General features: G+C 45.7%; 1 protein-coding gene across 9 annotated transcripts in view; it reads right to left on the bottom strand.

The window, feature by feature from the left end:
* SRGAP3 (SLIT-ROBO Rho GTPase activating protein 3) overlaps nt 1-26794 on the bottom strand; it is a 300075-nt gene that overhangs the window by 208270 nt on the left and 65011 nt on the right. For 2 of the 9 annotated variants that reach the window (XM_039547360.1, XM_039547358.1), the window contains exon 1: nt 1850-2561. The exons of the other annotated variants lie outside the window; for them this stretch is intronic. In XM_039547360.1, coding sequence (XP_039403294.1) covers nt 1850-1916 — 67 coding nt within the window. In that variant the 5' untranslated portion in view covers nt 1917-2561. Of the gene's footprint in view, nt 1-1849; nt 2562-26794 lie in introns of those variants that run through there. 9 annotated transcript variants of the gene reach the window in all.

Here is a 26794-nt window from a genome sequence, read left to right as displayed (position 1 = left end):
TACAGGCTATCCAGAACAATTAATAGCACAATTATGAGGCCCTGTATTAAAAATCATGTTTTTAATAATCAGAATAAAACCATACATAAACACACGCATTATTCATGTGCAATTATGCGCACACACGCACACAGAGCCACCCACCCCTCCTTTCACTACACTGGAGCCATTTGTACTGTCGTTAGACTAGAAGATGCCAACTTTTCCATTATAAATCCAGCTGTAATAAAAATTAGCTCAGCGCCTGAAATTTGGCATTCAGTGGTCTCAGCTAAGGAAATTTTTTTTATTATTGCATTTTATCTGTAAAAATTTAGAAACAGAACAGTCTGCCTTCAGGGACCTGATCCTGCAAAACATTTACTAACAATTGTTATGTCCACAAGTAGTCCATTGAATTAAATGGAACTACATATAGGCATAAAGTCATTTGCAAAAGTATTTGCAGGATCAGGGCCTACATTACCAGAATGCAAACAAATAAGGTACACTTTATTTATTTACTTACAAAAATACAATAATCTCATTTACCCTTTAAGATCCTGATCCTGCAAAACACTTGCATGTGTGTTTAACTCTATGCATGCAAGTTAGCCCCCTTGAACTCAAAAGGAATGCTCATGCACATAAATTTAAGAACATGAATTAACTGTTTGCAGGATCTGGGTCTCAACTGTTAATTTCATGGGAAAGTTATCACTTTAAATAATAATTAAAAAAAAAAGAAATGAAAGTGACTATTCCATTTTAATATGTAGCAATTGCTCACTATCAACTTTGCATCCAAAGTTTCCCAGGGATTTTATTTCTATCTACAGTCCACAGAATTGGTACCTATCAGCACATGGCAAGGGCATGCAAACACAACAGATCGTAACAGTTCTTTGAGTTATCCTGTCAATAATCCACAGATTAAAGAAAGCCATAAGTAGACATTGATATTGGTTCCACACCAGACAGCACAATCTATCGTGTAATAATCCGCAGATTAAAAGGTCACCCATACACTGGGCCTTAATTTCTCAATGAGAATTGTTTTTTTTTTAAATACTTTTTTAAAAGAAGGGCGGAAAGACAAACTGTTCAGTAGCTCTGAGCTACTGAATTAGGAATAAATACATACATTGATGCCAGAAATTCCATGCAGAACCCACCCTATTATTGCAGAGGTTTCACAGCAGAGGGTGTGTGCAACATATGTTCTACCGCTATGCCTAGGCATATATTGTGAGACCTGGGAGCTAAGGATGGAGTGCCAGTCCTACATTTAAACGTCTTTGGTTTTAGTAGCATTAAGATATATCCTAAATATTACTGCATGGAATAGATAGTATTCTTATACCTCAATATTTGTTAATACGAATATGCTGAATGTCTGTGGAAATGCTGTACGGGGGAGGTATACATCCTTGCCTACATAATGCATACTAAATGTCAATTGCTTTATGACTACAACAAACAGATTGAGGCATACATATTCATAGCCACATAGAAAAAAAAGACTTTACTTTATCTGAGGAAGGTGAAATTTATCAAAATGGCTTTAGAATGACTTATCACCACCAAGAAGAGGAAGTATGGATCTTACTAAAACTGACACTCCTAAAGCCAACCATATAGCTTTCATACAACTGCAATGCAGCTTTTACTACCCATCCATCGTATAATCCACACACCAAACCGCTCGTTCTCTCTGTACGGCCAAAGGCAGAAAATAAAACAACCCGGTCTTGGGCTGCTTATCCAGGATTTTCACAATAAGATTATTGATGCATAATAAGATTTGACAATGAGAAACAGAAGGGGAGAAGGGCGGGGGGGGGACTCAAAAGGTAAAGCGTGCACTAACCTTTTACTTGAGTTTCATATTCTGCTATGATCTCTTTGTCTTTCTTGAACTTAGTTTGAGATGACATCTTTTGAAAGATCTAAAAGATCCCAGGATCCTTTCTCTCGCTCTCTCTCTTTTTTTTTTTAAGTCCCCCCGGTCTGCTCCGCTCTATTTGATCACAGTGAGTCAGTTTCGCAGCTTTTCAAGCGTGCCTGTTTCACTTTGCTGCAAAGATAAAAAACCCTCCTTCTCTCCCTTTGCAAAAAGAATTCCCTTCATTTGCAACAACCAAAGGGGCTGCAGCACCAGAAAGGAAGCTTGGGAGCTTGCCCTTGTGGAAACAATACTAAAAAGGTGGGAGTGGGGGAATCTCAGCTGCACCCAAATCTTCAGAGAGATTTTTTTTTAAATATTAATCACAATTTAGCAACCGCCTAGCCCGACAACACACACACGCAAGGACTCCTCCTTCGCAGCATGTAGTCAAACCCAGCGCAGGCAAGGAAAGCCCTGGCTTTAATCCAAGAAGGTCAGGTTGCAAAAGGGGCTCGCATTTCGCTGCCTCACACCCCCACCCCTCAGCGCGTCTGATTAACCGAGAGGATTAAAAACCCCAGCGAGAGAAGTTTGCCTGCTGGAAACGCATTTGCTCCGTCCCCGGGAGCTTGTGCAGAGCCCTGCTTTGACTGCGGGCTTGAATCGAGCTCTCCCCGCGTCACGCAGCCCGGCTCCTCCCCCCAGATTTTATAACAACTGACACATTGTAGCCTACAGGGGAGCATCACGCACCGCAAGAGCCGGCGGCGGCAATAATCCGGGCTGCAAAAAGGTGTAAAAGAAGCACTTAGCTCCGCTGAACGGAACCGCTCTGCAGGGGGGAGAGGCACGAGTTTGTCCTGGGAAACAGCGCTGGGCACCGTCTCCTCTGCTCGCTCAGTTCAGTGCTGTTGGCACAGAGAAGGGAAGAGCTGAGCAGCAAGCAGAGATCGGATAGATAACACACAGAGATTTTTGCCTTGATTGGAGTATTGACTCCAGGATGGTTTATCTCCAAATTAGCCTCCTAAAAGGATTTTTTTTGTTGTTGTAAAAATCAGTGGCAGTGCCTGGAGAGCCGCTGATTAAGCGGTGCTTTGCGTGTGCAGCCATTTGTTAATTAAACTTCATATCGTCCTCTGGGAGTGAAGAACAGGGTACCCCTTTTGGAGCTGGGTAAAGTGAGGTATAAAACCCCGCGAAATGCCCCTATGCACAGGCAGAACCTTACATCCTTGAAGTCAATAGGGCTTCAAGCATAGGTGCCCTTTGATTTCTATGGGCAGGGAGGCATCTCCAGCCAAGCCAGTGGGGCTACAGCTGGGGACCAAATTCAATGCCTGCCCAAGGCTTGCTGTTTGGGGGGCAACTTACCCCCCCAAACTATACCTATGGCTTCAAGGGGGTGCAAGAGTTTGCCTAGACTGAGGTGACGGCAGGATCAGGCCTCAGTAATTAGCTAAAGGTCAAACAGTGAGTTAAGAATAAGACTTGGGAGTCCTTGCTCACTCTTATGACTAACCAAAAGAAACACTCCAGTCCTCCTACACATTTCCCTCCCAACCCCAAATAGCAACCTCCTAATAAGCAGGTAGAGTATATACTGTCAAAGCCTATATAGAACGCAGAGTGCAATATTACTGATCCAGACAATATCAGGCTATGCATTTCTAATGTGTCCCTCTCTATAGGATCCGTTTATATACACAAATAGTCATATTTATAATTCAACCGCCCCACCCCCTGTCTTGTGCACACAGAGATTATACTGAGTGTTCAAAACCAAAGAGAGCAAGAAAATAACGTTGCCTCATAAAAGCCCATCTAAGCAAGGAAATTCATGGCTCGATGTAAAAGAGCCCAACATCAAAGGCTTAAAGAGCTCTCCAAAAACAATGGTAAATAGGCATTGGCTTGTTCCTAATAATTCTGTTGATTGCTCTTTCCCCAGTGGGCTTCTCCAACACACAGAACTTTTTAATTAGGGATGTAAACACTGTTTTAAAAGTTAACCATTTAAACGATTAACAAATATTTCGTTTAAATAGTTAACTGATTAGGCAGCTGGGGCCCATCCAGCCGGCACAGCTGGGTCCACTCCAGCCAAGCGGCATGGGACCGCTGGGGTCAGCCGGCCCACCGGCCTGGGGTTAACACTTAAGGCCGGTTAACCAGTAAGACTACTGCTTACCGGTTAACATTTTACATCCCTAATTTTAATGTGGTGTTTGCTAACTTAATACATGGCTCTTACCAAGCATTTTGCCTATTCAAAGTACTTTGCAAATATTCATTAATTAATGCTTACATTAACTAATACCCTGTGACATTGGTGAGTATTACTGTCCCCATATTACAAATGAAAAACTTCAGTATTGCCAACCCCAAGCATTCAAAATGTTTAGACTGGCTTCAATATCATGACATTTTAAAAATAATAAGTTTGGGGTCTGCCTGGGGCAGCCCTCAATGAAAATGCCATGGTCAGGGCAGGCTGCAAAGGGAGAGCAGATACTCCCAAAACTGGTGGTTAACACTGAAGTTAAACTCACCAACCAGTTACAAATTGTGCTTCTGATCCCACACACTGGTTATTGAGAAGCTGAAAAAAGAAATCACACAGCCCCATTTATTGCATTCCAGTTCTCTGGCTCCCAATCAGCACCTAGGCCCAGTACAGTGAGAAGTTATTTAAAAAGTCTGCTTATATATACTAAATGTTCTCCTGACCCCGAAAGGTCAGCTACGACCAGGTAAATATTAGTTTGGATCTTACCCAAAATACCACACTGCCAGCCAATGCTTTAGTGTCTAAAACTAAAGGTCTATTATAAGGAAAAAGAAAGAACAAGAAAAGAGTTGTTAAACGATAAAGCACTCAGATACATACAGAGACTTCAAAGTCCATATATCAGGTTCTTAGCAGTACTGGGGAGTTGCTGGCTTGGAAGTCCCTCTGGAATACATCCGCAGCTTGGATGGATCTTCAGTCCTGTGTTACGAGCTTCATTTGCAGAAAATTTACTCCAGAGGTAAGAAGCAGGAATGAAGACAAAATGGAGAAGATGCAGCTGACTTTTATATTCTTTTGCCATGCAGCCATAGGCGCCAACTCCGTGGGCGGGGACTTTGGGGATGGGGTTGGAATGGGGGCGGGGCCATGGGAGGGGATGAGGTGGAGTCAGGGCAGGGCCGAGGGGTGGAAAGAGGGGGGCGTGGGCACCCACTGGTGCCAGAGAAAGTTGCCACCTATGCATGCAGCTTGTACTTCCTTTGTCCCAAACACAAGCTGCACAGCACGTGGCATGGAAAAGCCTTAGGGCAGGAGTCCCCAACATGGTGCCCAACGTGGCATTCGCAGAGGCGCTGACCACAGTGGAACGCCACTTTTGGGCTCAGGAAACAAGCACTGAGTGGTGGGATCACATCATCATGCACATCTGGGATGATGAGCAGTGGCTGCAGAACTTTCTGATTAAGAAAGCCACATTCATGGGACTGTGTGATGAGCTTGCCCCAGTCCTGCAGCGCAAGGACACAAGAATGAGAGCTGCCCTGCCGTTGGAGAAGCGCGTGGCAATTGCACTGTGGAAGCTGGCTACTCCAGACTGCTACTGGTCGGTAGCTAACCAGTTCATAGTGGGAAAGTCAACCATTGGACTCATGTTGATGGAAGTCTGCAGGGCCATTAATCACATCCTGCTCTGAAAGACCATGATTCTGGGCAACGTGTGTGACATTGTAGATGGCTTTGCACAAATTAGCTTCCCTAAGTGTGGAGGGGCAGTAGATGGCACGTATATTCCAATTCTGACACCAGACCAACTAATCACCAAGTACATTAATCACAAGGGGTATTTCTCAATGGTTCTCCAGGCGCTTGTGGATCACCATGGGCGTTTCACAGATATTAACGCAGGCTGGTCCAGAAAGGTGCATGACGCATGCGTCTTTCGGAACACTGGCCTGTTCAGGAAGCTGCAAGCAGGGACTTTCTTCCCTGACCAGAAGATCACCGTAGGGAAGTCAAAAAGCCCATTGTGATCCTGGGAGACCCCGCCTACCCCTTAATGCCATGGCTTATGAAGCCATACACGGGGCAACTTGATACCAGCAAGGAGTGATTCAACAACAGGCTGAGCAAGTGCAGAATGACTGTTGGGTGTATTTTTCGCTGTTTAAAGGCTCGCTGGTGCTGCCTCTGTGGAAGCTGGACCTACCCGATAACAATACTCCTATGCTTATAGCCATGTGTTGTATGCTCCATAATATTTGTGAAGGGAAGAGTGAAAGCTTCGCTCTGGACTGGACCGCAGAGGTTCAGCGCCTGGAGGCTGAGTTTGAACAACCAGAGATCAGGGCTATTAGAGGGGCGCAGCATGGGGCCATAAGGATCAGGGATGCCTTGAGGCTGAAAGCACTAATATTTTTTGCTATGCTCGGGATTGCAGTGCTTGTAATGCTAGGAGGTGTTTGGTGTAGACGATGCAATATGTGGGTTTAACATAATTTTATGTTGCTTTCAGGGCTCTTTTTGCCTTCAATTCATAGAATAAAGATTGCTTTCAAACCAACACAATTATTTTATTAAAAAACAACAACCGGGGGGAGAGAGTCAAACAAAAAAACCCATCAGCAGTGAGGGGGATTGGGAAAGGGAAGGTCCCAGGAGGAGGTGGGGTCCCGGGATGGCTAAAGATTTGTGTATGTCCAGGGATCATATCCAACCTTCTCCTTTGGAGTACAGTGCAATGGGTACTGTACTTCAGCAGGTCCAAACTGCAGAGGGATGGGTGTTGAATGCAGTGGGTAGTAGGAGTCCACAGTGCTGGACTGTGAGGGGGGCAGACTGGAATGCCGTAGGTATAGACTGGAGCCAGGAGATTGATAAGAGTGTGTTGCCCATGTCTGGGGGGAGCATGGGAAAGAGTTTTGCGACAGCGGCTGCAGAGGAGGGCGGGTGCAGAACTGCTCAGTTTGCAGAGCTAGTATCACCTGCAGCGTGTCTGCTTGACGCTCCATAGCTTTTTAAAGCCACTCCGTGGCTCCATTCTGGTGTGCCGCGTTCTCCTTTCGATTCCTCTTCTCGCTGTCCCACCACTCTTTAAATTCCTGTTTCTCAGCAGCGGAGTGCATCATAACCTCATACATAAAGTCCTCCTTAGTTCTTCTTGGACGCTTTCTAATTCTGTGCAGCCGTTCAGCCACCAATAACAAAGAGGGAGGCTGGGCTCCCAAGGCCATCTCTGAAGTTTAAACGCAACATTTTACAGAGGCAGTATTGTTTGCAACACACAGAACACTGATTCAGTGATTAAAAACACAGCCAGTACTCACACACCTGTCACTAACTGGCTGACCCCAGGCAAGCGCACGTGAGCCACAAGACCCCCAAAATGGTGAGTAGCTGCAGGGGCAGGTGAAATCACTGTTCCAGGACCCTGCTGTACACTGGGGACATGGCTCTTGGGGACAGCCAGCACTGTCGGGGAGGCTGATAATCATTCTTGTCCCCACATTTTCCACAGGAGGTGATCATTATGGAAGATATCTCGCTGCTGAGGGTGAGCAGGGAATCAAGGGATGGTCTTCTCCAAGCCTGCGGCTTCCACCCTGGCGCCTATGCAGCTAGCCTGTGTGCAGCAATGGTGTCCCCCTCCCCATGACAGCACAGTAGTGTGGGAAAGTTACCGTTAATGGGGCAGGAAACAAAGCAGCTCTGCTGAAAAACCTGCGGCAGCAGATTGCCCAGTATCTCCACGAGAGTTTCCTGGAGATCTCTGAGGGAGATTCTCATGAAGTGAGAGAGTCAGTCAACAGCCTCTTCTGCCGCTCAGACTAGGCATGCCGTGGGAGACAATCCTGCTTTCTGCAACCCTCCTGCCCCCAACAACTCACTTCAGCAATCCCAAAATCCAATCCACTTACCAGGGGCCTCCTCTCCTGTTTGCACTTCACCAAGCTCCAGTAGCTGTGACTGGCGAGCCTCCTCCAGGGTAGAAAAGAGCTCTTGGCTGCATGCATCTCTGACCTCTGAGTCATCCTCTGCCTCTGGGTCCCCCTCCCCCTCTGCCTTCCATTCACATCCTTGTCCAAGATTTCCTCCTCCTGGCTCAGTCCACTCTGAAGTATCCACAGTGACCCTACACTGCAATGTGTCCCGGACATGGCCCCTTTCTGTCATGGATCGTGAAATCTGTCCATAAGTTTCATAATTCCTACGGCTGTAGCATAGCTGGGACTGGACAGCATCCTCTCCCCAAATGCTGATGAGGTCCAGCAGCTCGGCATTGATCCAAGCGGGGGATCGCCTGGTGCGTGGAACAGGCATGACCACCTGGAAAGATGTGCTGAGACCACTGCACGCATCACCAAGCAAAGAGAAAGGGGACTTTCAAAATTCCAAAGTAATTTAAGGGGTGGAGGGTGATGGTTGGTCACCTGATGGCAGGGCAGTAGAGTTCAAACTGATGACCAGAGAGGCGAGAACAGGCATTGTGGGACACCTCCTGGAGGCCAATTGCAGCACTGTAATCAACCACAGTGTCTACACTGGCACCACAGCTCTGTAGCCCCAGTGCAGAAAGCTCTATGCCTCTCATCAAGGTGGTTTTTTTAAAGTGCTGCAACTGTGCAGTTTCTGCTTATTAAGTGGCTTGGCAGTGTGTACACCTCGGGAGTTACAGTGCTCAAAGCTGCTTTACTGTGCAGAAACTTGCCAGTGTAGATAGGGCCTTAGAGTTCTGTTCAAAGGCATGCCCCTACATGTCTTGCTGACTCATCAGGTATCTTCCTTGGCTTCTTTCAATAGGTTCATTTTACAGCTGATGACCTTTGATGGGCCATTGAACAGGCTAGGCAATGCTGATGTCAATCAGTCTGGGGGTGTCACCCAGAAACACAGCACAAGTTTGGAAATACAGATATACCATACATATCCATAACTCACAATATAAAGGTGATAACAAACCCATAAACAAGATCATCATACTTGGCAAATCATAACATTTTCAAAGATACCTTACATAGCATATCTGGTAGGATTCCTTGAAGTTTTATAATATTGGTATCAAGAATATCGTAAAGTGTCTCTGTGATGGGATCTACCTACCCCACATTAGCCTAGACAGGGTTAAGCCCATGTTATTGACAGCGGAAGTCCCGCCTCCCTGGCAAGACTGGGCATGCTCCAAGTGCTCTAGTAGTATAAAAGTAGGGAGCCCAGCTCATTCTGGGCTGGAAGCTGCAGGGGAAGGACCTGCCTGGGAAGTGCCTGTGGTGGGCCAGCCACAGCCCCTGACTGCACTGGGGATTGAAGCTGTCCATGGCCTATCTGCACCCTAGTGACTGGAGGAACCCTTGGAGATGACTGGCCCAGTCAAACACAGAGGCCTTGATATCTCATGGGAAACCCCAACACAGACTTTGGTAGGAAGTGACCCAGAGAGGGTGACGGAGTGGTATCTCTCACTGGGGAAACTCAGCATGTTTCAGTAGGACCCCCTGCTGAGTCAGTGGCAAGCTGCTATGCCACTGTTAGAGCCCTGGGTTGGGGCCTGGTGGAGTCAGGTGGGTCTGTGCCCCCCTACTGGGGCTGCCACACCCCATAAGGGGTGCCCCAATGCTATAGACTCTGGCCACTAGGCCCTGCTGCCCTGTGCCAAAGGGCTGCTTTATAGACTGTGACTGATAGGCCATGCTGCCCTGTGCCAAGGGGGCGTGGACCATCACAGTCTCCCATATTCCATACAGCATCACCATCTGTTTGTGTATCTTTGGGTTTTTAAACTATTTGGTAATGATATTGTCAAGCTTTTCTCCACCATCATGTAGACTAAAAGAAGCTGAGGCGCTCATATAATCACATGACTCCAGGAGTTGGCACTTTATGAAAAACTTTATAAATATTGTGAGACTGGTGATAAAATCATGAAATTCTGCAACACAGGAACAGAAGCATCAATGTTACATGCCTTGCTCAAGTCCACAGAGGTGTTTGTTGGCATTGTCTCTCCGGAACCCAATATCCCACTCATGCCTTAAATAAACTACAATGGACCTGAATCACCTTCCCCTTACACCAGTGTAATTCCATTTACCTTTATCAAGTTACAGTTGTGCAAGGGGAGAAACAGGCCCAATGAATTTGTTGGGACACAACAATAAAAATGAATCAAGTTAGCAGAATTTAAAAAAATGTACAGGCAACATGCAGCAACAGCTCACTCACATTCACACACCATTCAGCCCCAGTTGCAAAAACTTCCACCCAACAATCTCTTCTGAACCCCCATACCCAGAATGTTCCAGGCCTTACAGGCAAGGTAAGTCACCATAGCTCTGAAAAAATTATACATTACATTTTGCAGTGCTGCAATTAGAACTCAGGAGTTCCTGAGTTTCAGTTCAGCTCTGTCTCAAAAGCTCACTGCCTTGCCTAGACAGTACCATCCCTCTTTACATTGAAAATCATGACATAGCATCACTAACCTAAATTACAGATTTGTCACTTTACAATGCATTGTCACAATTTCTATTAATTCATCAATAATAATTGTCCTTTGCCATATTGATTTGTGTCATTTGATGCAATAAGTGTAATTTGGGAAAATAAAGTTTGGTAAATGTGTGATGTAAAAGAATATACTTTTGGTCAAGACTGACTCTAAATGTAGGGTTTCACAAAACCTAATGTCAATAAACTGTTTCTGTGCTTTTTTTAAAAAACATACCAATGAAAATAGTTGCTTGTTTGGCATTAAACATTCCCCTGCAGTGTTTGTAACCCAGAGCTTGTGCTGGGAGTTATGTCCAGAAAGTGAAACTCACAATAAACCAAAGTAGAATTCACTAGCCTACCATCCAAAGCAAATAGAATCCAGAAATAAGCAAAACCATTTTACAGATTTAGGCTCCAATCCCATAATGAGCTTTGCATAGGCAGAGCCCTGCTCCTGATTGTCTAGCCAATCAGCAGGGCACTACATGGGCTCAAGGGTCCATTGCAGGGATCATTATAGGATCAGGGCATTAACTCTACAGGTGACTGGTGAGGAAATACACAGGAGAGAAACTAAGGCCTAACTAATTAAGGCCTGGTCTACACTACGATTTTAGGTCGAATTTAGCAGCATTACCTCGATTTAACCCTGGACCCATCTACATGACAGAGCCCCTTTTTTTCACTTGAAGGGCTCTTTAAATTGATTTCTTTACTCCACCTCTGACGAGGGGATTAGCGCTGAAATCGGCCTTGCCAGGTCGAATTTGGGGTACTGTGGATGCAATTTGATGGTATTGGCCTCTGGTAGCTATCCCAGCATGCTCCATTGTGACTGCTCTGGACAGCACTCTCAACTCAGATGCACTGGCCAGGTAGACAGGAAAAGGCCCATGAACATTTGAATTTCATTTCCTGTTTGGCCAGCATGGCAAGCTGATCAGCACAGGTGACCATGCAGAGCTTATCAGTAGAGGTTACCATGGAGCCCCAGAATCGCAAAAGAGCTCCAGCATGGACTGAACAGGAGGTACGAGATCTGCTCGCTGTATGGGGAGATTAATCCATGCTAGCTGAACTCCATTCCAGTAAACAAAATGCCAAAACAATTGAAAAAGTCTCCAAGGGCATGAAGGACAGAGGCTATAACAGGGACTCGCAGCAGTGCCACATGAAAATTAAGGAGCTCAGGCAAGCCTACCAAAAAACCAGAGAGGCAAATGGCCACTCCAGGTCACAGCCCTAAACATGGCACTTCTATGATGAACTGCATGGCATTCTAGGGGCTGCAGCCACCGGTACCCCAACCCTGTGCTTTGACTCTGTCAATGGAGTAGGACGCAACACGGAAGCGGGTTTTGGGGACGAGGAAGATAGCTCACAGCAAGGAAGCAGAGAAACTAGTTTCCCCAACAACCAGGATCTGTTTCTCACCCTGGACCTGGAGCCAGTAACTCCCGGACCCACCAGGCAGAGAAGGGACCTCTGGTGAGTGTGCCTTTGTAAATATTAGACATGGTTTAAAAGTGAGTGTGTTTAAAGATTAATTTGCCCTGGCAGCCATGGCCAGTACAGCTACTGGAAAAGTCTGTTAATGTGTCTGGGGATGGAGCAGGGACATCTCCATAAAGCTCTCCTGGATGTACTCCCAAAGCCTTTGCAAAAGGTTTCTGGGGAGAGCAGCCTTATTCCATCTTCCATGGTAGGACACTTTACCACACCAGGCCAGCAGCACATAGTTGGGAATCACTGCAGAACAAAGCATTGCAGCGTATGGTCCCAGTGTTTGCTGGCATTCAAACAACATCCGTTCTTTATTTCTGTGTTATCCTCATGAGAGTGATATCATTCCAGGTCACCTGGTTGAAATAGGGGAATTTTATTATGGGGGCATTCAGAGGTGGTTCCTGCTAGGTTGTTTGCCTGTGGCTGAACAGAAATCATCCCCACTGTTAGCCACATTGTGGGGGGAGGGATGAAGCCATCAAAATGTGACCTTGTAACGAAAGCACGTGCTATGCAATGTTAACAATGAGGTTTACTGTGAAAGAGTGTACCCATTGCTCTATAAAATGTCTTTTTAACCACCCCTTTCCCTTTTTTTTTCTTCCACCAATTGCATATGTTTCTCCTTCCCAGAGGCTAGTGAAGATTAGAAGGTGAAACAAACGCACTCAGGATGAAATGTTCTCTGAGCTCATGCTGTCCTCCCACACTGACAGAGCACAGCAGAATGCGTGGAGGCAGACAATGTCAGAGTGCAGGAAAGCACAATATGAACGCGAGGAGAGGTGGCGGGCTGAAGATTATAGGTGGCATCAGCTTGCTGACAGAAGGCAGGAATGCTCAGGCTATTGGAGCATCAAACTCATATGCTCCAGCGTATGGTTGAGTTGCAGGAAAGGCCGCAGGAGCACAGACCGCTGCTATAGCCCCTGTGTAACCCTCCTCCCCAAGTTCCATAGCCGCCTCACCCAGACACCCAAGAACTCGGGGGGGGGGCTCCAGCCACCCAGCCACTTCACCCCAGAGGATTGCCCAAGCAACAGAAAGCGAGCATTCAATAAGTTTTAAAGATTTTAAGTTTTAAAGTGCAGTATGGCCTTGTCCTTCCCTCCTCCCCCACCCCACCCAGTGCTTCCATCCTCCCCCACCCCTCCCGGGCTACCTTGGCAGTTATCCCTCTATTTGTTTGATGAATTAATAAAGAATGCATGAATGTGATGCAACAATGACTTTATTGCATCTGCAAGCAGTGATCGAAGGGGGGAGGGGAGGGTGGTTAGCTTACAGGGAAATGGAGCGAACCAAGAAGGGGGGCAGGAGGCCATCAAGGAGAAACAAACAGAACTTTCACACCGTAGCCTGGCCAGTCATGAAACTGGTTTTCAAAGCTTCTCTGATGTGCACCACACCCTCCTGTACTCTTCTAACTGCCCTGGTGTCTGGCTGCGCATAATCAGTGGCCAGGTGATTTGCCTCAACCTCCCACCCCACCATAAACGTATCCCCCCCTTACTCTCTCAGATATTGTGGAGCACACAGCAAGCAGTAATAACAATGGCAATACTGGTTTTGCTGAGGTCTAGCCGAGTCAGTAAACTGCGCCAGCGTGCTTTTAAACGTCCAAATGCACATTCTACCACCATTCTGCACTTGCTCAGCCTATAGTTGAACAGCTCTTGATTACTGTCCAGGCTGCCTGTGTATGGCTTCATGAGCCATGGCATTAAGGGGTAGGCTGGGTCCCCAAGGATAACTATAGGCATTTCAACATCCCCAACGGTTATTTTCTGGTCTGGGAAGAAAGTCCCTTCCTGCAGCTTTTGAAACAGACCAGAGTTCCTGAAGACACGAGTGCCATGTATCTTTCCCAGCCATCCCAGGTTGATGTTGGTGAAACGTCCCTTGTGATCCACCAATGCTTTCAGCACCATTGAAAAGTACCCCTTTCGGTTTATGTACTCGCTGCCTTGGTGCTCCAGTGCCAAGATAGGGATATGGGTTCTGTCTATCGCCCCACCACAGTTAGGGAATCCCATTGCAGCAAAGCCATCCACTATGGCCTGCACATTTCCCAGACTCACTACCCTTGATACCAGAAGCTCTTTGATTGGGTTGACTACTTGGATCACAGCAGCCCCTACAGTAGATTTGCCCAGTCCAAATTCATGCCCAACTGACCGGTAGCTGTCTAGCATTGCAAGCTTACACAGGGCTATCGCCACTCGCTTCTCAACTGTGAGGACTGCTCTCATCTTGGTATTCTGGTGCTTCAGGGCAGGGAAAGCAAGTCACAAAGTTCCATGAAAGTGCCCTTACACATGCAAAAGTTTCACAGTCACTGGGAATCGTCCCAGACCTGCAACACTATGCGGTCCCATTAGTCTGTGCTTGTTTCCCAGGCCCAGAATCAGCGTTCCATGGCATGAACCTGCCCCATTAACACCATGATGTGCACATTGCTGGGGCCCGTACTTTGTGAGAAGTCTATGTCCATGTCTATGTCCTCATCACTCTCGTCACCGCGCTGCCATTACCTCCTTGCCTGGTTTTGCTTTGGCAGGTTCTGGTTCTGCATATCCTGCTGGATAATGCAGGTGGTGTTTACAGTGCTCATAATTGCCGCGGTGATCTGAGCGGGCTCCATGTTCCCAGTGCTATGGCATCTGCGCTGAAAAAAGGCGTGAGACAATTGTCTGCCATTGTTCTGATGGAGGGAGGGGCGACTGATTACATGGTTTATAGGGAATTAAAATCAACAAAGGGGGTGGCTTTGCATCAAGGAGAAACACAAACAACTGTCACACAGAATGGCCCCCTCAAGGATTGAACTGAAAACCCTGGGTTTAGTAGGCCGTTGATTTCAAGGAGGGAGCAGGGGAGCAAATGAATACAAAACAAATCTGGTCTATTTCTTGTTTTGATCCACTCCATCTATCTTACACATCTTAGGCTGGCAGCAGATGGTGCAGTACAACTGCTAGCCATCATCATCTCCTGGGTGCTCGCCAGAAGACAGTGCAGTACGACTGGGGAATGACCTGGCTGAGTCACTCCCATGTCTGCCCAGGCACCCTGACCGACCTCACCGAGGTCAGCTAAAAGAGCACCCCGGAGTATGATGATGATGGCTACCAATCGTAATGCACCGTCTGCTGCCAAAAGGCAATGAGCTGCTGCGTAGCAATGCAGTACCACCTCTGCCAGCACCCAGGAGATGTACGGTGATGGTGAGCTGAGCGGGCTCCATGCTTGCCATGGTATGGCATCTGCACAGGTAACCCAAGAAAAAAGGCACAAAACAATTGTCTGCTGTTGCTTTCATGGAGGGAGGAAGGGAGGAAAGGAGGGACGAAGAGGAGGGCCTGACGACATGTACCCAGAACCACCCGCGACACTGTTTTTGACCCATCAGGCATTGGGATCTCAACCCAGAATTCCAGTGGGTGGCGGAGACTGCGGGAACTGTGGGATAGCTACCCCACAGCTACCCACAGTGCAATGCTCCAGAAGTCGATGCTAGCCTCGGTACTGTGGATGCAGTCCACCGACTTAATGCACTTAGAGCATTTTGTGTGGGGACACACACAATCGACTGTATAAAAACAATTTCTAAAAAAAGACTTCTATAAATTCAACCTAATTTCATAGTGTAGACATACCCTAAAGGACTGGTCCTTCTTCTATTGTTTTTTTTCCCCACTGATTCCAGCAGAAGATGATTTGAAATACATACCTATACTTTAAAATGTTTAATTCATATTTCATATACACAATGAAATAGATTTGTGTAAAAATGCTATTTTATATTGGAGGGAACAGTTTCTTTTCAGGCTTTTTTCTCCCATTTTCCAGTCAGATAATATAGACAATTAGCATCCCTGGGTTGCCGAAAAACAAACAAAAAAAAACACATTCACTGACAGCACATTTTTAAAGTCATACATGCAAATATTTGTGCTGGCGGAACTGTTCGTGATGGTTGCGACAAACAGAGCTAGCGTGGAGAGGGATGATGAAATGAGATAGCACAATGTGGGGGGTTGGGAAGAGGTGGTTTTTATGCCCAATCCCAACTGAGCTCAAATTTTGACTCTTCATAGTTGATCCCTTAATTGGATTCTCTGTAGAATGCACTGAAGGAAACTGTGATCGATTCACAGATATTCTGCAAGCAGAAAAAGAGGCTAAACACTGAGTAAGTTACTCATTGCAAATTACTCAGCCAGCTCTAGTGGACAACATCAGAGAGGTGACTTTTGAGCAGTCCTAAGAGGAGCCAAAATGAAGACTGATAGTGAAATGAGATGGGGCCTTGGGTGGAGGTGATTTTCTATGGAGAGTAGGGAATTAGAGCCTCAGACTGTAAGAGGTTAAGCACCCACAAACTCCCTCTGACTTCAGCCTTGCAAGATTGGGTCTTTTGCAAGGCAGAGGGAAGACAATGAATAATTTCAGATAGCTGGTGCAGCAGCAGCCAGGGAACTGAGGCTAACAAAGAAGAGGGAATGAGGGAACAGAGAAGTCAGAAGATAAGGTCAGGTTGGCAGAGGGTGAAGTGATCATAAGATAGAAGAGGGTGTCAGTCCGAATGGCCTCGAGGCTGATGAGAGCACTTTTGTAGCAGATACAGAAGTGGATAGAGAGCCAGCTGTAGTCTCTGAGAATGGGTCTGCCGTGATGGAGAAGCTGTGCTGCTGTCCTGAGCAGTCAGGAGTTGGAGAGATAGGTGGCTTTGAGAGGTCACCAAGCAGGGAATGGCAGCAATCAAGGAGCCAAGTGACAGCTGCATGAATGAGTGATTCAGCAAAGCGCGTGCAAAGGAAGCCATGTTATGACAGAGTTGCAGAGTGTAGCACTCCAAGGTGCAAAGGAGAGCATAGGGTTGAGAGGCCTCCATGATTACAGACCAGAGAGGTGAAAGGGAGGTCTGAGATGAGAAGTGTTATAGGACAGCTAGACATACCTGAGGGTAAACAAAGAAAGTCCTTGTGACATGCCAGTTCAGATGGAGCCAGGCACTTATGCACAGAGAGAGCTGGTGGGTCAGAGTCTGGAATGGGGAGGATTTGAAGGAGAGAGTTGGGTGCTGTGAAATGATGCATTCAGTTGGGGGGAGGTAGATGTAGAAGGAAAGGGGTTGAGAATAGCTCTAGGTCTCTCAAGAGAGGAGCAATTGAGAGACCCAGGTGCAACAGGCACCAGAGACAGAGAGAACAGTTAACAAGTTATGAGTAAATCAGAGAAGAAGGGATCCAGAGACACCAACGAAGTGTTCAAGGTGACAGAGGATAGAAGGAAAAGTAGTGTCATGCATGGAACTGAGACTAATGAGGATACTCTGTGGACTACTAGCCATATATTTGTGTGGCGAAGCCAAAAGGATGTGCCTACTCTAAAGTGTCTGTTGCTGACTGTAAATATTCTGTGACATGCAAGGCAGGAAGTGTGGTGGTCTTGCCTCTCTCTGTTTTTCATGGTTTGTATTATCATTTGCTAAAGAGACTTCAACACAAAATTTACGTTGGTCTGAGCAACTCCAAGGCCTTCAGCAAATTGGAAAAGGCAACTGACTTCTTTCAATAAATCAACTATCACTAAGCTCGCATCACTGAGTAAGTCTCACAGCAATGCAGAAAGCAGATAAGAATGAGTCAAGCATACTGTGGAAATGGAGATGGTTGGAGAGATTATTCTGTCTCCAGCAATTTGCTTAGAAATTGCAAGCTGAATATGGGGCTGTAGTTGCTGAGGATGCTTATGTCAAGGGGGACTTTTTGGTGAGTAATGTGACAACTGTAGGGAGGGGGTGGAAATGGGGGGGATGATGCCAATAATTAAGGAGCTAGATGATGGTTCATTATGGTAAATGGAGCTAGAGTGGAGAGTGATGGTTAAATGAGATAGCATAGCATGGGGACATGGAGAGAGATGGGGGGGGTTGTAGAGTGGACTCCATCAGTAAGTTCAAATGTGGTGGTATGCTGCAGATAGGCAAAGAACTGGGGGAAAGACAGAAGGTGGAAAGGCAAAGTTGATTCTACTGTGGACAGACGCAATTGTGGAGTAAAAAAAGAGTGGCAAGATACTGTAGTTAAAGAAATAAGAAAACAGGGCTCTCTCGAGCATTGTGCTGGTCATAATAAATCACCAGTTAACACGTAAGCGACCAGGACTAACCTGGCAATCTGGCATCACCACAAGCTTGGAGTTCTGCACAGAGTATTGTACGGCTCCCATGTTCCAACTGAGCGTGGGAATTTACAAACTTCTCATGAGCTTTCCACTGGTTTCATAATGAGGGACTGATAGGCTGACCAAAACCTTGGCCCTCCCAGCTAACAGATGTCCAGTGTGTGTAGGAGAGGGGATAGGTATGGGCAAATATTCAGTGCTCATTGGGAGGAGCTAATTTGAGCTTTCTGCATCCCGCTGCTCAGTGCTTAGATACCTTTTAAAAACCTCCAGGTAGATCATACTTTAAACTTTTGCTAAGCAGTTACCAGACTGCTTGTTTTACATCTCAGCTCTGCCTAAAGCAGGGGTTCTCAGACTTTTGTACTGGTGACCCCTTTCACATACCAACCCTCTTTTATATATTTAACACTATTATAAATGCTGGAGGCAAAGCGGGCTTTGGGGTGGAGGCTGACAACTCGTGACCCCCCATGTAATAACCACGTGACCCCCTGAGGGGTCCTGACCCCCAGTTTGAGAACCCCTGACCTAAAGGTTAACAGGAAAGTTGAATGCCTGAGCCTTTCACTGATACAAAACAAGGGAATTACTATCCCAAAAGTCTTTTTGAAGGAGCTTGCAGGCAGCACAGACAGAGGCAACAGAAATCAACCCAGACTTGTCATTGGTAGACAGAGACTGTGCGGCAGAGAGCACACAGGGAACTAGCTGGACATGAAATTGCCTTCCCGTTTCCAACCAGAGCAGTTGCTTAGGTGCTGGAATCCCCTGGCTGGGCCATGCAAGTGCTGAGGTAAGGAACACACAAAGCAATACATAGGGGCTATCCCATCTGCTGCCAACAAAACAAAATGTTCAGAGAAATACATTATCTTCCATTACAGTATGCAGTGCTGTAGCCATGTCGCTCCCAGGATATTAGAGAGACAAGGTAGGTGAAGTAATATGTTTTATTGAACCAGCTTCTGTTGGCGAGAGAGATAAGCTTTCAAGCTTGTCTCTCTCACCAACAGAAGTTGGTCCAATAAAAGATATTACCTCAACCCCTTTAGCGCAGAAAAATACCAGTCAGTTGTTAGGAATCTCTGCAGACCCTTCTCTGATGTGTTGCTCATTTGTGGCATTTAGTTGCAGCGTCAGGAGCAACGGGGGGGGTAGAGTAAATTCTGCTCTATATAACAATTCAATATCTGGCAGAACTACTCCAGTGAGAAAGCAGAGCTAATAATGAGCACTTAGCAACTCATCCAACCAACCTTGCAGCTGTTTCTTATAGCTTGGATGTTGTGGAATCTGCCAGCGACTCTGCCTGTGAATTCTTGTCTGGTCCAGATCACATTTTTTGTTTGTAGGGGAAGTGCGTAGAGTGAAAAGTGATGGCACAGAAAGGCTCCCTCTCCAGCATCAGAACAAAAGGCTGAATTCAAGAATATCAGCAATGCAAGAAAGTTACTGCTCACCAACCAACTGAAGCACCCGAATAAACTGATGAGACCACATTGCAAGGAGAAGTATCCATAACTCAGGGCTTGAGAGGAAGGAAGGCCCTGTCATTAAGGCACTGGGGAGACACTCAGGGAAAGGTGGGTTCAATTCCTTGCCTTACAGGCTTCCTGTGATGCTTTGTGAAAGTCAGACTCTGGGTAAAATCCTCGCCCAGTTAGGTCAATGGCAAAACTCCCATTGACTTCAGTGGAGCCAGGAGCTCTTTGTGCCTCAATTCCCCTTCTGGACAAGGAATACTTCCTTTCTCCCAGAGATTGTCTGGCTTGTCAATTTAGATTGTAAACTCATCATCACAAAGACTTTGACTGTGTGTATGTACAGTGCCTGGCAGAGCAGAGTACCACTCTCAGATCCCCACTCTAGATTCTACTGTAATACATATAATAATAATACTTCTCTTTTCATCAGTAGATCTCAAAGCGCTTTACAAAGGAGGGCAATATCAGTAACCCCATTTGTAAAAAGAGGAAACTGAGGCACAGAGCAGTGACTTGCACAAGGTCAGCTAGCAAGCCTGTAGCAAAGCCAGGAATAGAACCAAAGCCTTCCTTGGTCCCAGGCCACTGTGGTACTAATGGAGACTGGAGCACAAGGTGGAGGGATACAAAAAATAGTTCTAGTAGAAATAACTTAGGAACTCTCTGAAACGTGTAACATAGTTTTTCTGTAATATATGTGGCATCAAATACATAATGGTGTGGTGTGATATAGCTCTTTGGCGCTCATGTGGGATGACCTGCTTAATTCATCCATGGTTTTGGCATGAGTCAGCAACATGATCATCCAAGTCAGGCTGATAAAATCTTTAAATCCCACTGTGTCCTTATGCATTCTGTACATATAACCATTTTAAAATATGTGACTACATTGTGCTACCACTTTGAGTCATCAGTCAAGATGCCATAAGCAGCTGGACATATGGAGACAAAAGGAATTGCATGAATGTATAGATAATAGGGCTGTCAAGTGATTAAAACAATTAATCACGATTAATTGCATGATTAAAAAAATATTTTAAAAAACAAATATTTGCACTGTAAAAAAACAAAAAAGAAATTTTCAATTCACTTCATGCAAGTTCTGTGGTGCAATCTCTTTATCATGAAAGTTGAACTTACAAATGTAGAATTATGTAGAAAAAACTGCATTCCAAAATAAAAATATAAAACTTTAGAGCCTACAAGTCCACTCAGTCCTACTTCTGGGTCAGCCAATCACTCAGACAAACAAGGTTGGTTACAATTTGCAGGAGATAATGCTGCCTGCTTCTTGTTTACAATGTCACCTTAAAGTGAGAACAGACATTCACATGGCACTGTTGTAGCCTACCCGGCGTCGCAAGATATTTACGTGCCAGATGCCCTAAAGATTCATATGTCCCTTCATGCTTCAACCATCATTCCAGAGGACATGCATCCACGCTGATGATGGGTTCTGCTTGATAATGATCCAAAGGAGTGCGGACTGACACATGTTCATTTTCATTATCTGAGTCAGCTAGATGCCACCAGCAGAAGGTTGATTTTCTTTTTTGGTGGTTTGGGTTCTGTAGTTTCTGCATCAGTGTGTTGCTCTTTTAAGACTTCTATGCATTCTGTCAAATCTGCTGTGAAAGTGTTCTTAAAATGAACATGTTCTGGGTCATCATCTGAGACTGCTATAACATGAAATAGATGCAGAATGCAGTTAAAACACAGCAGGAGACATACAATTCTCCCCCCAAGGAGCACAGTCACAAATTTTATTGATGCATTATTTTTTAATTAGCATAAAAGCATGTCCTCTGGAATGGTGGCTGAAGTCTGAAGGGGCATATGAATGTTTAGCATATCTGGCATGTAAATACCTTGCAACACCAGCTACAAAAGTGCCACACGAATGTCTGTTCTCACTTTCAGGTGACATTGTAAATAAGAAGCAGGCAGCAGTATCTCCAGTCAATGTAAACAAACTTGTTTGTCTTAGCGATTTGCAGAATAAGAAGTAGGACTGAGAGGACTTTTAGGCTCTAAAGTTTTACACTGTTTTGTTTTTGAGTGCAGTTATGTAACTAAAATAATCTGCATTTGTAAGTTACGCTTTCATGATAAAGACATCGCACTTCAGTACTTGTATGAGGTGAACTGAAAAATACTATTTCTTTTGTTTATCATTTTTACAGTGCGTATATATATATAAAAAATAATATATAAATGCACTTTGTATTCTGTGTTGTAATTGAAATCAACATTGAAAATGTAGAAAAACATCCAAAAATATTTAATACATTTCAGTTGGTATTCTATTGTTATAAATGCGATTAATTGCGATTAGTTTTTTTTTTATCGGGGTTAATTTTTTTTGAGTTAATAGCGTAAGTTAACTGTGATTGACAGCCCTAATAAATAAATAAAAATCCAATCAGATGACTATGGATGTTTTTAGAAAGTCCAGAACAAACTTACAAATTAACTCATTTTACTCCAATTAGAATAAAAAAAAGCAGCAAAAGCCATTTTAAAACAGATTCATTCCAAGGGCATTTGTTACATTTCCAGAATATAATCAAATATAAATATACAAGTTCTAAAGGCAGCTGCTTTTCATTTCAACATTCATTAAGGTTGTGAGAATGAGTGTCAAATTCCCCAGATACCAAGCTGTGTCACAGCCCAGATTTTGATTGCCTTGACAGATTAGTTGAAACAGGTAAGATCCTCTCTCTGTGCAAAGTTAAATATCTGAGAATAGTCAGCATCTTTGATCGTATCAAAATAAAACAAAATAAAAACAAAGTGAAGTTAAGGTTATATAATCTAGTCAAGATTGGCTGTTATTCAGACATCACTAAAAATAAAGCAGCAGCAACATCTGAAGAACAAATCTCTGCATGAATCAGTGATCTTGGCTAAATATATCAGCGTCTAAGATAGGCAGAGATTCCACAAAACAATAAAAAGGGGGTGGGAGATGAGAAAGAGGATTACAATTCATGTCGCATCTCATAGAGAATTTTCAAATGAGGGGTGTGGTGGGAGAAAAACATTTAATTATAATAAATACTTAAAGCTTTAGGTATACAGAAACCAACCGTAACTATGGCAACGTGGTCACTCCAGTAAGGCTAATACAGATTACTTCCAGGGCAGTAGCCTTGCTTGTGTTCAGGAAGCAGAGATAATGTTTGCTCAAAGCAATTCCTAAATTAAGGAAAATTCCTTAGGCAGTAGCTGTCTTGCGCTCTTTGTTTATGACTTCAGACTGTAAGTATTTCATGATTTGCTTAACATATATGCTATTGCCTCAGAACAGCATGCAGATGCTGTTTGTATGCATGTAGACGCGCGTGCACACACGCCAGGTCAACCCTCCAGTCATGCCAACTCCTGCACTGACTGGGCTTGTAGGGCAGGCCCAGAGGCATGCTTGATGGTCATGTCAAGCCTCAGCTGACACAGACATTAAACTATTTGTGAAATCTCTTCACATCTTTATGCAAATATTAACAGCTAGTAGCATTGCTGCTGGTTATCACTCTCAGTCTCAGAATATGACAGTTCACGCTAGGTGACCCCTAATCTTCTTTGCTCTCCCTCTCTCCTAGTAGTCTCTCAAGCTAGGAACTTCACTGTTCTACTCTTGGGCTGGCTTCGGTTTTTTAATCTCTATCTTTGATGTGCTTTCCAGCCTTTGCCAGCCATCTTGAAGTTACCTTCACCCATTGTACGGCACTGTTCTACTGCAGCCCTGGACTAGGGTGACCAGACAGCAAGTGTGAAAAATCAGGACAGGGGGTGGGTGGGGGGGTAATAGGAGCCTATACAAGACCCAAAAATCGGGACTGTCCCTATAAAATTGGGACATCTGGTCACCCTACCCTGGGCTGGGAGTCAGGAGATCTGGGTTCTGCCACTGACTTGTTGTGTGACCTGAGGTAAATCACTAACAGCCAGATTCTGATTCCTTTACACATGCAGAATAGCACTTAACTTCAGTAGGGTCATATGTAGAGAAAGGTGCTGCTCAGTGTCAGTAAGGGATTCAGAATCTAGCCCAAAGGGCTTGTCTACACTGGGGATTTTTGTACTGGTGAAATCTCCTCCTTTAGACACACTGCACCAGTGTAAAAAGTATGCTGGTACAAGATGTGTAATACAGAAGCCAGCTGCAGTGCATAACAACAACTTTATTGGTTCTACAAATTTATGAACAATGTTAAATATTCTTTTGTGCTAGTAGATGGCAGACTTTTAACAATTTACACAGACACAGCTATATCTCCATGCCTTTTTAGGTAATAACTGGAGATATACCAATCTCCTAGAACTGGAAGGGACCTTGAAAGGTCATTGAGTCCAGCCCCCTGCCTTCACTAGCAGGACCAATTTTTGCCCCAGATCCCTAAGTGGCCTCCTCAAGGATTGAACTCACAACCCTGGGTTTAGCAGGCCAATGCTCAAACCACTGAGCTATCCCTCCCTCCAATGGGAGCTGCAGGGGCGGTGCCTGTGGACGGGGCAGCATGCAGAGCCGCCTGGCCACGCCTCTGTGTAGGAGCCGAAGAAGGGACATGCCGCTGCTTCCGGGAGCCGCTTTGAGGTAAGCGCTGCTCGGAGCCTGCATCCCCTGAGCCTCTCCCCATGCCCCAACACCCTGCCTCAGCCCTGATCCTCCTCCCGCTCTCCAAACTCCTCAATCCCAGCCCAGAGCACCTTTCTGCACCCCAAACTCCTCATCTCCAGCCCCACCCTAGAGCCTGCACCCCCAGCTGGAGCCTGCACCCCTTCCCGCACACCATTTTATTCTGGTGCAGTAAATTTACAAGGGTTTGCACTAGTGCAGCTATGTCAGTGTAGCTACATTTGTGCAAAACAAAAAACACAACCCAAAGCACAGACAAGCTCTTAATCTCTCTGTGCTTTAGGTTCCCTATCTGCAAAATGCAGATGATAATATTTGCCTGCCTCACAGACATGTTAAGAGGCTTAATTAAGGTTTCTTAAACTACTTGAGATGCTTAGATGAAAAGTTCTATATAACTGCAAAGTGCTGTGGTTGTTAGGTCTCTCCTCACCCCTCTGCTGTTTCTGGGGACATTGGAAGCTGGGGGAATGGAGTCGAGATCCAATACAGAGAAAACAGACTAAATTTTTCTTCTCTCCTCTGATAGCAGCTGCAGCAAGACCTCACTCAAGGTAAACTCACCCAGTGAAAATCATGGCTAAACTAGGAATTTGCACTAGTGGCTAAAATCCCAGAGTAGACAAGACTTTAGGATTCCTTCTCCCAGTTCTAATCCAGCCAGAACACTAGAGGGGGCGGGAGGTGACACACCCCTTTGAGTGCAGCACTTACTACTTATTTGGGAGGCGATAATTGCTGCATTATAAGTATTGGACACTGGATCATGCTGACGTAAGCATGGGAGAGAGCAGTGTCAGACTGAAGAGGGGACTTTCCTCATAAGCAGCGTGAAGCTGAACTCCCCCGAAGCGATCTGGGATATTGACTCCACTTCACTCTAAAGCCTTCTCTACATTAAGGAGCTTTTCAAAATACTCCTACCTTCGAGAACCTCAACTCAGCGTCACCAGAGTTAGCAACTTATACTAGTGCAACTTCACTGATTTCCGTGGAGTCACACAGAGGTGAGGGCAGAATTCGGCCCAGTGAGTTACACAGTTTGTGTCTTGACAGGGGACCTTTACCCTTTCCCAGCAGATCCATTCAGGTCTTCAGTCCCCTTCGGTTTTACTCATTTCTAGGCTGATTTCCGAACACCCAAACTTTGCCCGTTCATGGGCTGGATTTGCAGTTTGAGAGGAGCCCAAGGGATACACATAATTCAATGGAGTAAATTTCAAGGCTCATCTTTAAGAGAGGTGCAGCTTGTGGAGACTACAGCTCCTATCATGTAGTAACCCATCTTGATCCAAACAGCAAGGGCTCTTTTTTACATTCCAAACTAGGATCTCACCGGGAGTACTTCACTGTGTCTAAAAATTCCAGAATGGGTGGGGAGCCAGGGCTCATATTTCCAGTAAAGATACAAACACAGATTTTAAAATATTTCCAACTCTCAAACTCAGCCATTTGGAAGTGCACTGGCTGGAGGAATCTACCTTTCCACTTTTCAGATAGAAGGCAAAAAACTCTACTATTCTATGACAGGGTGGACAAACTATGGCCCAGAAGCCGTGGCATGGTCCTGCTATGGCTCCTACGCACTCCAATGGGAGCTGCAGGGGCGGTGCCTGTGGACGGGGCAGCATGCAGAGCCGCCTGGCCAAGCCTCTGTGTAGGAGCCGAAGAAATGACATGCCGCTGCTTCCGGGAGCCGCTTTGAGGTAAGCGCTGCTCGGAGCCTGCATCCCCTGAGCCTCTCCCCATGCCCCAACACCCTGCCTCAGCCCTGATCCTCCTCCCTCTCCAAACTCCTCAATCCCAGCCCAGAGCACCTTTCTGCACCCCAAACTCATCTCCAGCCCCACCCTAGAGCCTGCACCCCCAGCTGGAGCCTGCAACCCTTCCCGCACACCAATCCCCTGCCCCAGCCCAGAGCCCCCTCCCGCACCCTGAACTCCTCATTTCTGGCCCTACCCCAGAGCCCATACCCCCAACCAGAGCCCTCACCCCCTTCTGCACCCCAACCCCAATTTTGTGAGCATTCGTGGCCTGCCATACAATTTCTATTCTCAAATGTGACCCTCGGGGCAAAAATTTTGCCCACCCCTGTTCTATGAAGTGGGTTGAGGGAAAGACTTCTGGGGCCTCAAAGCTGGCATATTTCTTCACCCTTATCCTCTATTCTTCCCATTGTGGCCAACTTAGCTCCCGTCTGAGACTGGTTAGGATTAACTTAGGAGGCCCCGAACCTCACTCCGACATGGGCCAGAGGGAGCATCACAAAGCAAAACAAGCTGCTGCTTGCCTTGCAGTGAGGTTGCAAAGGTGCTGTTTATTAGGTCTGCAGGCATGTTATATCTGTTCATTTCCCAGCTATCAGATCCTGGGTAGAACACAGGCCATCAGCATCTAAGGACAAGGTCTGCTCCTCAGTATTTTGCCTTGCTTTGGTAAGGAGATTTCAGTTAGCTTTGGCTGTTTTCTCTGCCAGGGGATGAGTTTACAGTCTGCCCCAAGCTGGGGTTCTTATCTCCACGGCCTTATAACATCCCCGCAGGAAAAACTTACTTCTATATCTACCTTGAAAACACTGCATTTTGCCTTAGGAGCAAGAA

Source organism: Mauremys reevesii, linkage group 7 (genome assembly GCF_016161935.1).
Source record: "Mauremys reevesii isolate NIE-2019 linkage group 7, ASM1616193v1, whole genome shotgun sequence".
Lineage (NCBI taxonomy): Eukaryota > Metazoa > Chordata > Testudines > Geoemydidae > Mauremys > Mauremys reevesii.
This window is presented reverse-complemented; position numbering and strand designations above follow the sequence as displayed.